This window comes from Mobula hypostoma, chromosome 2, assembly GCF_963921235.1.
Source record: "Mobula hypostoma chromosome 2, sMobHyp1.1, whole genome shotgun sequence".
NCBI lineage: Eukaryota > Metazoa > Chordata > Chondrichthyes > Myliobatiformes > Myliobatidae > Mobula > Mobula hypostoma.
The window spans coordinates 11,046,024-11,061,948 of NC_086098.1; the positions used below are offsets into that span (position 1 = coordinate 11,046,024).

A 15,925-nucleotide genomic window follows, 5' to 3' on the forward strand; every position below is an offset into this window, starting at 1 on the left:
GAAGGTTTCACTGCTAATGTAATGGTCTTTCTGAAATAGTGGCCAAGTGGATAAGGCGTTCATCTAGTGATCTCAAGGTTGCTAGTTCGTGCCTCAGCTGTGGCAGCGCGTTTGTGTCCTTGAGCAAGGCACTTAATCACACATTGCTCTAGTGTCCGTGTGAGTAGTGGCACCCCACACAGACTTCCAATCTGCGCCTTGTAAGGCATGAAAATGCCCAGCACAGGCCTCTCATGGTCTAAGTCGACGTTCCCTCCCCTGAAATAAGGAAAAAGGGAAATTAATTTGAACAAGAGAGTTTCGGAGTACAAAAATCTAGGTGGCACTCCAGGACATTACTGGAGTATTCTAATACTGGAGGTGTCAGCATCTCAGCTCTTTCTAGATGTAAAGATTGATGGCACTATGCCAAGACTGGATTTGCCTGCAATGTTCTCAAAGCACAATCCGGCTATTCCTCAACTGGCATGATTGAAGGAAAGTGGCTGTAGTAGGCTGTATATGCCTGGAATCCAAGGAGTGTTGTAGAACAGAGGGATCTTGGAAGACAAGTACATGGTTCACTTAAAGTGGAGTCACAGGTAGACAGCGTGGTCTTTTGGTATGCTGGCCTTCAGTATCCAGGGCACTGAGGTCATGGTGACATTGTACAGCGTGCTGAAGCTGCACTTGGGGTGCTGAAGCAATACACACAATGTGCTGGAGGAGCTCAGCAGGTCAGGCAGCCTCTATGGATCTATGGATGGGAATAAAGAGTCAATGTTTTGGGCTGAGACTCTTCATCAGGACCATGTACTGAGTTCAGTTTTAGTCTCCCTGCTATAAGAAAGGTCTTAGTAAATCGAAAGGGTCTAATCGGAAAAATTTATGAGAATGTTATAGAGAGAAGTTGGACAAGCTAGAACTTTATTTTTTAGAGCACAGGAGACAGAGGTGATCTTATAAGGATATATAAAATCATCAAGGGTATACAGAGTGAATGCATTCAGTTTTTTTGCCAGGGTTGGGGAAATCAAGAATTAGAGGGCATAGGTTAAGGCAGGGGTTCCCACCTGTTTTATACCATGGAGCCTTACCTTTAACCAACAGGTCCATGGACCCCAGGTTGGGAACCTCTGATTTAAGGCGAGGAGGCAAAGGCATTGATAATAGCTTCACAGTACAACAGGTTACCTTTGGTTAGAAAGTGGTCATACTAATGCATCAACTGTCAGATGAATAGAAATTGATTCAGTCATGTTTTCATATGCCATTGAAACATTACAGCTGTTCCTGACATTGAAAAACATGAATGACATTATGCAAAGTACAATTACATTAGATAAACAATATTTTTAAAAATATTCAGTTAGGCCCTTTATCTTAATTTGTTACTGGCCAAAGTTTCTTTCCCTTTCCACGTGGCTGGAAGAACTTAAACACACCAGTCTGTGGTTGAAAATAAGATTCAAGATTTGAATACAGCTAATTCAACAAATGCTCAGAAACATATCAAGCTAAGAAAGGTCAAAGGAACACTCAAATTTTTGGTTTACATCCAACATCAACAAGATTATCTGACGAGATATTCATTTTCTCTTCTACTTGACATTTCAGTAATTTTCTCACCATAGGCTTCCTCAATGAGAGCACAATATGGATTGATACCGGTTCCATTCTGCTTGGCCTCTTGTTCTCCTAACCGGAGAATATTTTCCAATCCATTCAAAGCAACCTGGACAATTTTGGAGTCCATGACTGTGAGTAAGTCACACAAAGGTTTGATACAGCCCAGTTCCACCAAATACCTTTGAAGAAAACAAAAAAGTTCCAGTTAAATGCTTTCAGCAACAAATCACATAAGCAAATCTGAATATTCTCAAACTGAGCACTGTAAGGCAAACATTAGTTTCAAAGATGAGCTACTTAGCACCTTTATTTAAATAGAGTTCTCCTGTCCCACCTAGTAAAGTTCCAAATTTGTTGTTTCTCACTGCATCCCCCTTGTGGCACATCGGGCAGCAACCTTGTTGTTTCTTTAGCATTTGTTTTTTTTTAAAATGTGGCTGAGTTGCTAGCTCGACGCTCAACCCATCAGGGATGAAAAGTGTGCAAGGAGCTGGCCTGATTAGAACCTGGGACCATTTGCCTCGAAGTCCGTTGCTGATGCTACTGCACTACCAGACGGCTTAAAGTTCCAAATTTAATAGTCAACTAAACATGTTAAATACAAATTCAGTCATTCACAACAAGCATTCACAACACTCCTTTCCAGCAATAATATGAAGCTCAGATCTGGAAAAAATATTATCCTACTTCATTCAATTTTTGTTAAGGTAGACAAAGAAATGTTAGATAATTAACAGAGTAGAAGGAATAGTTTTGTATTCATGAATTTTATTTTATATGTGAAATTTGATCAGTGTCAATTTGAACTTGATGCCACTGAAACACAATTGAAGATTAAATTACCTAAAATTACTGACTAGACAGTAACTAAATTTTGCAGTCTGTGCTAAGGTTTTAAGCAACAGCCCATACTCCCAACATCAAAGCCAAATTAAACCAGCTCCACTCCTGATGGCAAGATGAAACATTGCGACCTGAAAACAGTTCCCAAATATTGCTCAACAGTTAATAAAACAATTCAGAAATGGACACACAGTACGGGTAGTTCTCCATAGATCATCTGTATAATGCAAATTGGGTATCACGTATAGCAGTTACTTGAACAAATCAAAACCACTTACAGATAAGTATGGGGGTGGGTTTGATAATGTATGATGTGCTATCCAATAACAAGACTTCAAAGTCAAAGAATATGTTCCATCTTTTATTAAGAAACTACCAAAACAAAATATCTTGAAGCGATAAACGCTAATGAAACTAAAACTAGTGATATGAACAGTCTTAGCGTATTAAACGTACTTAAGTCAAGCATTTCTAAAGGTATTTAGAAATATTCAAATGAATTTAAGTGATTTTAAGCAGTCAACAAAAAGATATTACCCCCTGTCCACTCCCCATCTCTACCCAAACTAGACTGAACTAAAGACAAAGCGTGAATATGTCAGTAAACTTTTTGCATCTACTACACCCCAACCCACATGACTAACTACCATAATAAACATGCAACACACAATATAGACAAAATACAGATACATGGCTCCTACATAAAGCAATTGACAAATTAGAGAGCACTATTTGCATTGGTTATAATGCAGCTACCATGGAGTTCCCAAACCGTGGAACACAGCCTGAGGAAGTCAGTTTTATCGCAAGAGACCATTTAAATGTATAAAATGATGAGAGATATAGATAGGCGAATGTGCAGTTCCTCCCTCCACCCCTCCCCCAAGGTTGGAGAATTAAGAACTAAAGGGCATTGGATTAACATGCCAACAGGAGTATTTAATAGGAATTTGATAGGAGAACGAGCACACACACACGTATTTATGTGCATTGAGCTGCAAGAGCAGAGGTTCCCAATCTCGGTTAATAGTAAGGCTCTATGGCAAAAAAAAAACACGTATACATCAATATAGCACAGAACAGACCCTTCAGCGCACAAAACCTGTGCCAAACGTCATAACAATTAGAATAATCTCTTCTGCCTGCACTTGTTCCATATCCCTTATTCACATATGGACTGTATCTAAAAGTCTCTGAAACGTCACTGTCGTATCTGCTTTCACCAGCACCCCGGAAAGATGGTCCAGGCACATACTACTCAGTGTAAAAATAAAGTTCAAAGCAACATTATTATCAAAGTGCTTGTATGTCATCACATACAATCCTGTGGTTCATTTTCTTCTGGGCATACTCAATAAATCCAATAACCATAACAGAATCACACCAACAGGGCGGACAGTCAGTGTGCAAAAGGCAAACAGTGCTAGCTAATACCTGTTTACTTGTTTCCACTTTCAGGAGAGGTGTGGATTTGGACCCATCTACTTGTGTTAGATGTTCATGTGTGGACTTGGAGCTGTCTACATGAGTTAGATGTTCAGGAGAGGTGTGGACTTGGGCCTGTCCGTACATCTCTGACATTAGGTGTCCTGCCATTAACTGTGTACTTTCTCCTTACATGGGATCTCCCAAAGAGAAACTTCAGATTAAACTCCATCTTTCATTTCTCTGACAATATCTAACTTATCTATATCCTGCTCTTAACCTTTGACAACACACACAGAATGATGGGTCGAGACCCTTTATCAGATTTTCTCATTTATCCTTTGACAACCTTCTTCATCGTCTACAATTCCACTAGTGTCTTTGTCATCTGCAAATTTAGTAACCAGCCCCTCAACATTTGTCCAAGTTATCCCAACACTGATGCCTGCAGAACACCAGTGGTCACAGACCTCCAGCTGGGATATCATCCCTCCACCTGTCCTATGTAGACAAGCCAATTCTGAATTAACTCTAGATCACTAGGCAGACTCGTGCTCTTCACAAATTATTTCCCCCATCACCTCAGCAGACCAGGACAAGCTCTCTTCTCACTGCTGCAGTAGTCTCAGCTCCCACACAATAAGGGTCAGGAACAGTTACTACCCGTCAACCATCAGGCTCTTGAACCAAAGGGGATAATTCCACCCAACTTCACTTGCCCCATCAACCAATGGATTCATTTTCCAGGACTCTTCATCTCATGCTCTCAGTGTTTATTTATTATTATTTCTTTATTTTTGTATTTAAAGCTTGCCTTCTGCACTTCTGATTGAAGACCCAAGTTGGGTGGTCTTTCACTGATTCTGTTATGGTTTTTACTCTATAGGTTTATGAGTATGCCTAACGGCAAATGAATCTCAGGGTTATATATGGTGACATATGTACATTAATAGTAAGCTCACTTTGAACTTTACATTTTTGTTCTATTCAAACCTTCTAGGAGATAAGATGTTACTGATATGTTATATAACCTTTGATATCGGATTTAGAAGATATAGGAGCAGAATTAGGCCATTTGGCCCATCGAGTCTGCTCTGCCATTACATTATGGCTAATCCATTTTCCCTCTCAGCCCCAGTCTCCTGCCTCCACCCCACCATATCCCTTCATGCCCTGACCAATCCAGAATCTATCAAACTCTGCCTTAAATATACATAAAGACTTCACCTCTACAGCTGCCTGTAGCAAAGAATTCCACAGATTCACCACTGTCTGGCTAAGGAAATTTCTCCAAATCTCCATTGTAAAAACACACCCCTTTATTCTGAATCTGTCTCCTCTGGTATTAGACACTCCCAGCATAGGAAGCATCCTCTCCACATACACTCCATCAAGACCTTACACCATTTGATAGGTTTCAATGAGGTCATCCTTCATTCTTCTAAATTGCAGTGAATACAGGCCAAGAGACATCAAACATTCTTCAAATAGCAAGCCATTTAATCCTGGAATAATTTGTGAAACTCCTTTGAACCCTCTCCAGTTTCAGCACATCCATTCTAATATAAGCGGCCCAAAACTGATCACAGTACTCCAAGTGAGACCACACCACTGCTGTATAAAGTCTCATTACATCCTTACTTTTATATTCTAGTCCCTTTGAAATGAATGCTAACATCAGATTTGCCTTCCTCACCACAGACTCAACCTGCAAATTAACCTTTAGGGAATCCTACACAAGGACTCCTATGTTTCCTTTGGTGGGGATATCCAGAACTAGAGGGGTATTGCCTCAAAACTGAGGGGCAACCTTTTAGACAGGGAGTAGTGAATCTGTGAAATGCTCTGTCAAAGACTGCAGTGGAGGCCAAGTCTGTGTGTATATTTAAAGCAAAATTTGATAGATTCCTGATTAGTCAGGGCATCAAAGGATATGGCGAGAAGGCAGGGGTATGGCGTTGAGTGGGATCCGGGATCAGCCATGATGGAATGGCGCAGCAGTCTTGACGGACTGAATGGCCTAATTCTTCTCCTGTCTTATGGACTCCCAAGTCCCCTTGCACCTCAGTTTTTCGTATTTTCTCTCCATTTAGAAAACAGTCCCCACTGTTTCATTTCTTCTACCAAAGTGCCTTACCATACACTTCCCAACACTGTGTTGCACCTGTCCTTTCGTTGCCCATTCTCGTAATCTGTCCAGGTCCTCTGTAGCCTCTACTTCCTCAAAACTACCTGCTCCTCCACTCATCTTCATACAGTCAGCACACTTTGCAACAAAGCCATCAATTCCATCATCCAAATCTTTGACATGTAATATAAAAATCAGTACCAACACAGACTCCCAGACGCCGGAGCCAGCCAGAAAAGGCTCCCTTTATTCCCACTCTTTGCCTCCTGCCAATCAGCCACTGCTTTATCCATGCTAGAATCTTTGGACAAAGTACTTAAGTACCTTCTGGAAATCTTGGTACTAGCCAGACTGCAAGTTCAATTCTGCAGCAACTTCCAGAAACTGTAAAACTAGTGTTACAAATAGCCAAAAAACAAAACAATTTTTCATATGATTACACTAAAAACTTAAATTGTTGGGAAAAGTATGCACACTTATCATCTGTTGTTAGAATTACCTGATCTGTTCTGGAGTTCCACCAGAAGTTGCATTTGTGATAGCCCAAGCAGCCTCCTTTCTGGTGCGAAATTCAGCCTTCTGAAGAACATCAATTAGCACTGGGAAAATATTTGCATCTATTACTGCCTGTTAAGTATAAAACAGAATAGAAATGTTAATTAGGACTCAACATAAATGGTTAAAGAAATGCTTGCTCAAAGCAAAATTCTGTCCGCTCTCATCACTCCTTATTAAAGGTGACCTTTGCAAATGCCAACATTTTGTTTGCAATCAGAAGTTTTCACAAGGATGAAAACAGTCCTGATGAAAGGTCTGGAACTGAAATGTTGACTACTTTTCCTTTCCATCAGGGGGTTCCCAACCTTTTTTTTAAAATGACGTGGACCAATACCGTAAAGCAAGGAGTTTATGGACCCCAGGTTGCAAACTCCTGCTTTTCACAGATGCTGCCTGACCTGCTGAGGTCTTCCAGCATTGTGCGTGTTACTCTGGATTTCCAGCATCTGCAGAATCTCAGCTTTATAACATGTTCATCTTTCGTTGGAAATATCTACTCTACAGAGCTACTTTATGTTGGCAGATAGATATCTGCTGAGGTCCTCCAGCATTGCTCATCTCCTAACTGACATGAAAGACATGAAAACAATTTTCCCCATTTCCTTAACTGCCCAAGAGTAGCGACTGACTAGTAGTCTACGCAGTATTTTTCCCAACTAATTAAGGGCTTTGTATCCAGACTAGTTTCAAAGTCTGCTTGATAATATTTGTGTTTGTTTTACCTTTTGTATTTAAAAAATAAAGCACAAGTTTCTTTTGAGGTATATTTATAAACATTTTTCTTTGAACAATGAAATTTGTAAGACACAGCCGCATGTTGCAAAACAAGTTGTGAGCTAGTGAGATGCAGCCACAGTACTGCAAAAGTCATAGGCCCCCAAGATTTTTTTATGGTTTCAGATGGTACTGCCTCCAGAGTCCTGTTCTCAACAGAGGCTGTCTGGGATAACCTGGAGAGTCAGAGCCAACGTCTGTAGAAGAACTGTGGCAAGTCCTCTAAAATGCTTGGAACAGTCTAATAAAAATGCATGACACTGTACCCAAGAGATCTGCAGTCTTAAAAGACAAAGGAGGGGTCACACCAAATATCGATTTCAGATTTTTAAAAACTGTTTCCTGCTCTTTATAATAATTTGTTATTTAGAAGTTTTTCATTTCATTATTTTGAAAGCATCTTCACTTTACAGATTTGCACAGTACTGTAGTAGGGAGTTTGAATTTGGAAAGCTGAGTTTTCAAAAAGCACAAAAACTTCAGTAGATACTTGAGTAGCAATGTTGAACTGAAGATCAAAACATTAAACTGAATGGTGCGAAAGATGCCTTGCGCCTCTGCAGAACTGGATCACTCCAATATCTGATGCCACTGCGTGCCTTTCAATCAACGCTACTAAACCAGTTTTAATAATATCAACTTTACTATTTGTGACAGTTTAGTGTACACAAACTAAAGCCTGCATTTAAGAAGTAACTTATTAGCTATTAAGTACCACAAAGTAATTCTAGCACCAAAATAAGTGTTATTTTGATCCTTATCTGTCAATTATTCTGTTCTAAACAGATTAAATTATGAGTGGATCAAGTTACACTGCCCATTATAACTGGAGCTGGCCAATTTACCACTGAACCTGTTGCAGTCACAATATAGAATGACCTTTAGTAACCTTCTACAGGGCCTGTTCCTGTGTTGAAGTGTTCTTAAAGGCTCTAAATTAAGACAACATGTTAACAGGCTTTGCATTATCTTTGTAAATACAAAATAAAAGTAAAAGTAAAATACCTGGATTTGTGCTCTGTTTCCTGCAGTGATGTTTGAAACTGTCCAACAAGCTTCCTTCCTTATAGATTCTTTAGGACTGCTTAACAAATGAAGGAGACAGGGCAACGCAGAACAGTTCAAAATTACCTACGGAAAGCAATAATCAAATTACTTGTGAAGCACGTAAATAAAATTACCCAAAACCTATTAACTCCAACTAGGCAGAGAAAGAAACACGTAGAAAATTATTTAGTCTTCATGCAAAAGATACTATTAATTTCTATTTTCAGTGTCAAACATGACAGCTCACCTGCACAAGTGTGCCCCTTACCGGATGCAGAACTTGCAATGGTATTTGCTTTTCGTTACTAACATCAAAATTGTTTGAAATTCAGGAATAATGAGGTTTTATTATCGATAAAATTAACAGAAGCAGGAAATCCTCTCCATAAAAAGTCAAATCCCTATTAAGTTACGCTTCTTACTCATCTCAAACCACATATTGTACAATAGATTTTGAAGTGTAACTATTTATTCATTATAAAATGTAAAACTATTTATCTTTGGAAACCAGGCAGCCATTTTGCACCAAATTCAACTGAATAAGTACATAAATTTATTTGTATGACATTGGTTGAGAAGACGAACTACTAGACTAGTACCAGGGCAAAAGCCCATTCTTATTAAACAAAAAGGCAGACATTGGCTTAATATTTCAACTGAAGCAAATAAGAGATCCCTTAAACAGATATATCAGTCCAGATCTTTGTGTTTCTTTTAAAGATGATGCATTCTTTTTCAAGCTAGAAATGTCTGTGGAATTGATGTGGCAGTTAAGAGGACATAGATAAGATCATAAACAGATGCTGGAAATCCAAAGAAACACAATGCTGGAGGAACTCAGGTCAGGATTCTGGAAATTAATAAGCAGTCGACGTTTCGAGCCGAGACCCTTCTTCAGGACTGGAAAGGAAGGGGAGAGATGCCAGATTAAAAATGTGGGGGTAGGGGAAGGGGGACAGCTGGAAGATGATAGGTGAAGTCAGGTGGGTGGGAAATCTAAAGGCTGGAGAGGAAGGAATCTGATAGGAGAAAAGAGGGCACCATAGGAGAAAGGGAAGGAAGAGGGACCCAGGGGAGGTGATAGCAGGTTAAACAAGATCAGGCTGGATGACAGATTTTCCTTCCCTGAAGGCCATTATTGAACCAAATGGGATTTTATAATACTTCTTTTGGCAGAAAAACTAGCTTTAATTGCAAACCAATCACTTATGGGAAATTCTTAATTTACTATTTCTAATCAAATCACGATCTTCTACACCAAGTCTCCTTCTCACCCTCCTTTGCTTCAACAGGTTAAAGTTTAGTATAAACTCTTCAATCCTGTACTCTGCCTCGAGGAACCTTAAAGATTTACTAATCTCTCAACATGTCCTGTCACTTTAAAGTATTAATTCAGAATATCCCCCACTATTTTAGCTTTTACTATTTCTTTTTGCACATTTGACTTAAAGATAAAAAAAAATGAAAGAGCTAAATAAATAATAGCACCCAACAGGACCGATCTCTCTCACCTGTGTCTGGATGTCATCTCCGGTAACTATATTTCCTACGGCTCTCAGTGCAGGCGACACCACCTTATAATCATTATGCCTGTTAAACAAACAGCACAAATTTGCACAACATTCATCTCCACATCCAAAAGCAAAATATAGTTAAAAACAGTTGCGTTCAGCAGGAATGCATACATAAACAAATATTAAAATATTTCAAGTCTAAGTAATTTAGATAACATAATGAACATTTATAGTAAACTATACAATGTATTGGGGTTTCCTGGGAGGGGTAGCTGATGTTACCCAATCTGGGGAAGCATACTCACCTTTGATCCCCACCGAAAACTCAGCTCTAACCCATGGCTCCAAGTACACTACTTTAACAGGCGGGCTAAACCAGATGACGGTAGCCGGTAGCCTCATACCCCATATTTGCCCTAGAATGCGAAGGAAGCTTCAACAGACTGGGCGGACGAGATCTACAGTGAGATCCAAGGGCCAAAGCGCGTATTGCAACGCTCCGTGGAGAGCGAAGGGCATGACAAGGCACAGAAGACGTCATGGTCAGCCAATGCTACCAGGAAAGACCCGAGTTTGTGACACTTGTTTGTACCACTGGACCCGGACTCCTGAGGTTGAGAGTGGAACCGCCCCAGTGCAACGGCTTTTCCACTTTTAAAAACTCTCCTGCACAGGTTTCCTGTCATCGTTGGACACGATGGACAACCGCCACAGAGCATAACATTTACACAAGAGAAACATAGCTTTGCCTCATGATTACTGCATCTGTCACCTAGGATCACAAGTTCACAATTAACTGCATGTAATTCAAGAAATTGGAGATTTTGATTAGGAATAGGATGTGGGAAGAAGCACACTCTCCCCTCCCCCCATGAAAAACCACAAATTTTAAATGATTTAGATAAAAATATATTTTAGATAGAAAATCAAAGCTAATGAAAGGATTAAGTCAGCAAAAATGAGCCAAGACAATTCAAGACAGAAAATCCAGTTGCTTACATCAAAAGCTCCACTAATCTCCTACAAACTCCCGAATCAATGACTATTTGTATTTTCTCATTGGGTCCATCAGAAAGATAAGAAAGGGCCCAGCAGGCATCGGCCAAAACATCAGGATCACTGCTAAATAAGAGTCTTGATAACACGTTCAAACAAGGTGATACCTAAAACAGGTAACACAAATGATCAGTGAGAGATATACTCATTAAGCAACAACACAATGGAATATTTTTTCTTGGGCTTTTAGACTACCGAAGAGATTGAAACTAATTATTTGAGATACAGTACAAAATAGGCCCTTCCCACCCTTTGAGCCCCACCACTCAGCAATTCCCAAATTTAGTCACAGCCTAATCATGGGACAATTTACAATAAACAATTAACCTACCAACCGGTGCCTTGATCAATTTGGATCTAAAGGACGTGCAATAGAATGAAGAAATAGCATATGAACTTTGAAGAAACGGATTATTTCTGGAAAAATATGCTGCCTTCACCTTTGAAAAATATCAGTCAAAATGTAAACCCACAACCCAAATTAGAACATAGAATATTACAGCATCCATTTTTCTGTTATTTTGCCCAAGAGTTGCTTATGCAATGATGCCTTTCCTGAGAACTGAACATGAACTGATTTCTCCACAAATTAAAAGTCTGTTTTCTTTAGCTATTTATACCACATTGCCCCAAGTACAGTTACGATAATTATTTTAAATGCTTGAATATTCACCTGAATACAGCCCATAATTAAACTAATGGATATTTATTTATTGAGATATAATGTGCAATGGGCCCTTCAAGCCGAACCGCCTAGTAACACTAATACCCACACTGTCACAGGGAGGACGTACAAACACCTTACAGACAGCGGCAGGAATTGAAGCTAGGTGACCTGTACAGTAGAACCCTGGGCTAACCACTACACTGTACTCGTCATTAAAAATACCACCACTATTACCATCTTGAAAAAAGCCGCGATTTCAGAAAGTCCGGTTTCCTCAAGTCAGCTCATGTTAGTCAGGCAGCTTTTGTACAGAAACCTAGAGCTTTCAGTAAGCTACTTCAAGACACACTGTATTGTTCATTCATTATGTGCTGCGCCTAATGATGTGGGCGATCACAGTTGCTCTTGGGCTTTGCTTTTGTGTGTGTGCATGAAGTGGTTTGCCATTGACTTCTGCGCAGTGTCTTTACAAGATGGGTGACAGCAGCGATCATCACTATTCTTCAGAGGTTTCTGGTGTCAGTGGTCGTATAATCAGGGCTTGTGATATGCACCAGCAGGCTAGAGACTGTGTAGAGATACGTCTCTACCAAAGGAGGTGCAAGGCGCTCCATCCCTCCGCTAGCCTGCAGGTGACCCTTGGGCAAGGTGCAGCACCTGCTTAGCTAAACACCCACAACCCCCACCCCCAAATCAAGGTCATGAGAAGCCATGGGAGTAGGTGGTGAATGGTTGTATGAGCAGCTGGTGCACATCACAACGTATACCATTCTGAAATTAACTTTGACTTCCAAATCAGCCCAATCCTCAAAGTCTCACAGGCATTGTTGGATTGTATAGAACTGTCATCTTTTTTGTAGTTTTAACTTTCCTACGCTTGCTTGTATTTTTATATAATCACCTATATATATGTAATTGTTCAGTGAATTTTCTATTAATTATGCTGCAGCTGCTTCTGTATTTATCTAAAAACATTTTGGTTTTCAGTAGCAAGTATCATGCTACTTGGATCTAGCTATTTATTGGCAATTGCTATCACTGGAATTTTGTTATCTTTAGTCTGAGTGTGAGAAGACCATGACCACTTTTTAGTCTGTTTTCTTTGTCCTCTTGATGCTTCTTGTTCTTTGCTCTTGAAACACTTAACAAGATGACTGTAAGCAACAAGTTTCATGCCTCATTCTTGAACCTCCGGATGGCAAAGATCCAGGGCAGTTTTGCGGAGTGCAGTATAACCCTTGCCACAAAACTAACACTGAATGTTAGAATTCTAAACCCATTTCAAATAATTAAAGTATTAAAGACAAAAACAAATTCACAAACTGAAAAACATTATACTCAGATCCAGGATCCTGGACTTGAAACTGTTAGCTGTTTGAAATGTTAGATGTACAAGGTAGGGTTAAGTAAATTGTGGGTATTCTATGTCAGCCTGGAAGTGCAGCGACAACCATCACATTCTCAGATCGTGTTCATCACATTCTCAGATCGTGTTGGTCACTGATACAAATGGCATATTTCACTGTTTGTCTTGATGTACAGATGACAAAAAAAACCTTCGAAATTTTTTTTCTGTACACCTGACAGTTAATTTGGGGCATGGAAATGCAAATTGCTGTCATTGTTGTGGGAACATAACAACAGCTTTACAGATAATTACCAGACCATTGTTTGCTCACATAATTATAATAAATAAGCAAAGATACTACCTTTTCAAAATCTGGGGGTGGATTCTTGCCCCTGCACAAGTTTGACAAAGCCCAAACAGCATTCCTTGTTGTAGTAAGTCGATTAGACTTGGTTAACAACCTGTAGGTAAAAACTAAGATGTATTAAATTGGAAAAAAAACCTTTGTACTCAATTCAGTTTTGCAAGATCCACAGCAATATACAGTACTGTGCAGAAGTTTTAGACACTAACATAATGCTAGGGTCTGATACGGGACAATTGCCATACCATACTAAGATGCAGTTGGTGAGTATGCTCCCAATGGTACAGCAGTAAACATAGAATAGTACAGCACAGTATAGGCCCTTCGGCCCACAATGTTGTGCCGACCCTTAAACCCTGCCTCCCATATAAGCCCCCACCTTAAATTCCTCCATATACCTGTCTAGTAGTCTCTTAAATTTCACTAGTGTATCTACCTCCACCACTGACTCAGGCAGTGCATTCCACGCACCAACCACTCTCTGAGTAAAAAACCTTCCTCTAATATCCCCCTTGAACTTCCCACCCCTTACCTTAAAGCCGTGTCCTCTTGTATTGAGCAGTGGTGCCCTGTGGAAGAGGCGCTGGCTATCCACTCTATCTATTCCTCTTATCTTGTACACCTAAGTCTGTCAGTATCCTGGGACAGAGATGAGCTTCCTTGATACTCCGCAGGAAATAAAGGCGCTGTTGTGCCTTTTTGATTAGGATGGAGAAGTTCAGGGACCAGGTGGGATCATCGGAAATGTTCAGATACAAGTGATGACAAACCTGATATGGTTCTCTACTGTGGACTGAGAGTGAGAAGGAAGCAAGGAAAGGGAAATCATGATTGGGAAAAGCAGGGAGAGAGGAGGGAGCGGGAAGCACCAGAGATGTATTCTGTAATCAATAAACTATTTGGAATCAAATGACCTTGCCTGGTGTCTCAGGGCAGGGTGTGTCTGCACCCACACCACCTCCCACCACTGGTACTCCTCTGCCACCTGTCCCACACCGCTCCACCCTCACCATTCCTGACACCTTTTAATCTGCCGGATTTACAAACTCTCCACTTCACGTTGACAAATACAGTACTATGTAAAAGTCTTAGGCACCCTAGCTATATGTGCACCCAGGTCTTTTGCACAGTACTGTGTAATTGTACATTTGAACAAAATGGACTCAATGTCACACTAAGTAACAACATTAATTCATTAGTTGACTTGAATATCATACGTAATTATTTACAGCAGTAACTGATTTAGAAATACTCTTAACATTCATTGGAACTTTACAACAACATGATGCAAGCTCACAGCTTTAAGCCACTTTATAGCCATGTAGTTTTGATGGCTAACCTCTATAAACTTACTGTAAAAGGGGCGGAAGAATTCCACAGTTTAGCACAAAGTTTCGGCATTCAGCATTGTCACCTGCAATATTGCCTAATGCCCAGACTGCCTAGAAAACAATACAGAGGCATGAATATTACATCGGCAGTTACATTTCGGTTAGAATAATTAAGCTATATTGCCTCATTTTCTTTTTAAATGCTACATTAAAGTATCGACTTGTGATACAGACTCTTCTAGAATAAGCTTAAAACTTGAGCCAGTGGGCACCAACAGAAGGACAAATAAACATGATTATTAGTCTGTCTTTTTTCCAGTATGTTTTCCCAATGCAAAAAGCAGAACACATCTGGTACATCTTACTTTTCCACTAATAATTTGGAAAAACTATTTTAAACTCTACGTAGCAGAAAATTTCAGTCCTTCAATATCCAAGCTGCATTTTTATATAATAAGATAAGAAAAACAAGCACTTAATTTTACATTTCTGTTTACACTTCAAATTTAATTATATCCATAGGGGTAACAAAAGAACTAAACCATTATCTGAAAATGAGGAACACTGAATAAGTATTTAGAACAAAGGGAATACCTGCTCCTGAACATCCTCGTATTCAGAATTAAGCAACTGAATGAAGATTGGTACAGCATCAGCTTGGATAACAACCTTAGTATGGAGAAATGTTCCAGAGGCTATGTTTGTTAAAGCCCATGCAGCCTCAAACTAAGGATATAAAATAATACAGGTTAACAATCCACAGAAATATCTTGATATTTTTCTCTCTATTACATGAATCTTAAGGTACAAGCTTCTCTTTCTTTGAGGTCATATTCATGGTGTTCAGGATAATATAAACACTTGAATTATCTGCAAAACAATGCAATTGTAAGAATATAAAATAGATCAGTTACATGAAAACGCATTTCTAGAGTACTAACATTTTAAAGATCTACATTTTGGGCTGAACTATTATAGAACAGTACAACACAGAATCAGGCCCTTTGGCACACATAGCTGGTGCTGAAACACTAATCTGACTACTCCCATCGACCTGCACCTTGACTACAGCCCTCCATATCCCTCTCATCCATGTACCCATCCACATTTCTCTTAAATGCTGAAAAGTGGCACGCACCACTCGCACTGGCAGCTTGTTCCACACTCACTGAATGAAAAAGCTCCCCTCACATTCCCCTCAAACATTTCACCTTTCACCCTTAACACGCGACATCTAATTATAGTCCGCCCAATCACAGTGG

General features: G+C 39.7%; 1 protein-coding gene across 1 annotated transcript in view; it reads right to left on the reverse strand.

Annotated features, from left to right (window-relative positions):
* The window catches only part of kpna5 (karyopherin alpha 5 (importin alpha 6)), a 50,615-nt gene that overhangs the window by 8,063 nt on the left and 26,627 nt on the right, over nt 1–15,925 (reverse strand). The window contains exons 6-13 of the mRNA XM_063033408.1: nt 15,258–15,389; nt 14,686–14,774; nt 13,330–13,429; nt 10,897–11,060; nt 9,895–9,973; nt 8,342–8,467; nt 6,504–6,631; nt 1,609–1,787 (exon numbers count right to left, since the gene is read on the reverse strand). Of these exons, the coding sequence (XP_062889478.1) occupies nt 1,609–1,787; nt 6,504–6,631; nt 8,342–8,467; nt 9,895–9,973; nt 10,897–11,060; nt 13,330–13,429; nt 14,686–14,774; nt 15,258–15,389 (997 nt within the window). The remainder of the gene's footprint in view (nt 1–1,608; nt 1,788–6,503; nt 6,632–8,341; nt 8,468–9,894; nt 9,974–10,896; nt 11,061–13,329; nt 13,430–14,685; nt 14,775–15,257; nt 15,390–15,925) is intronic.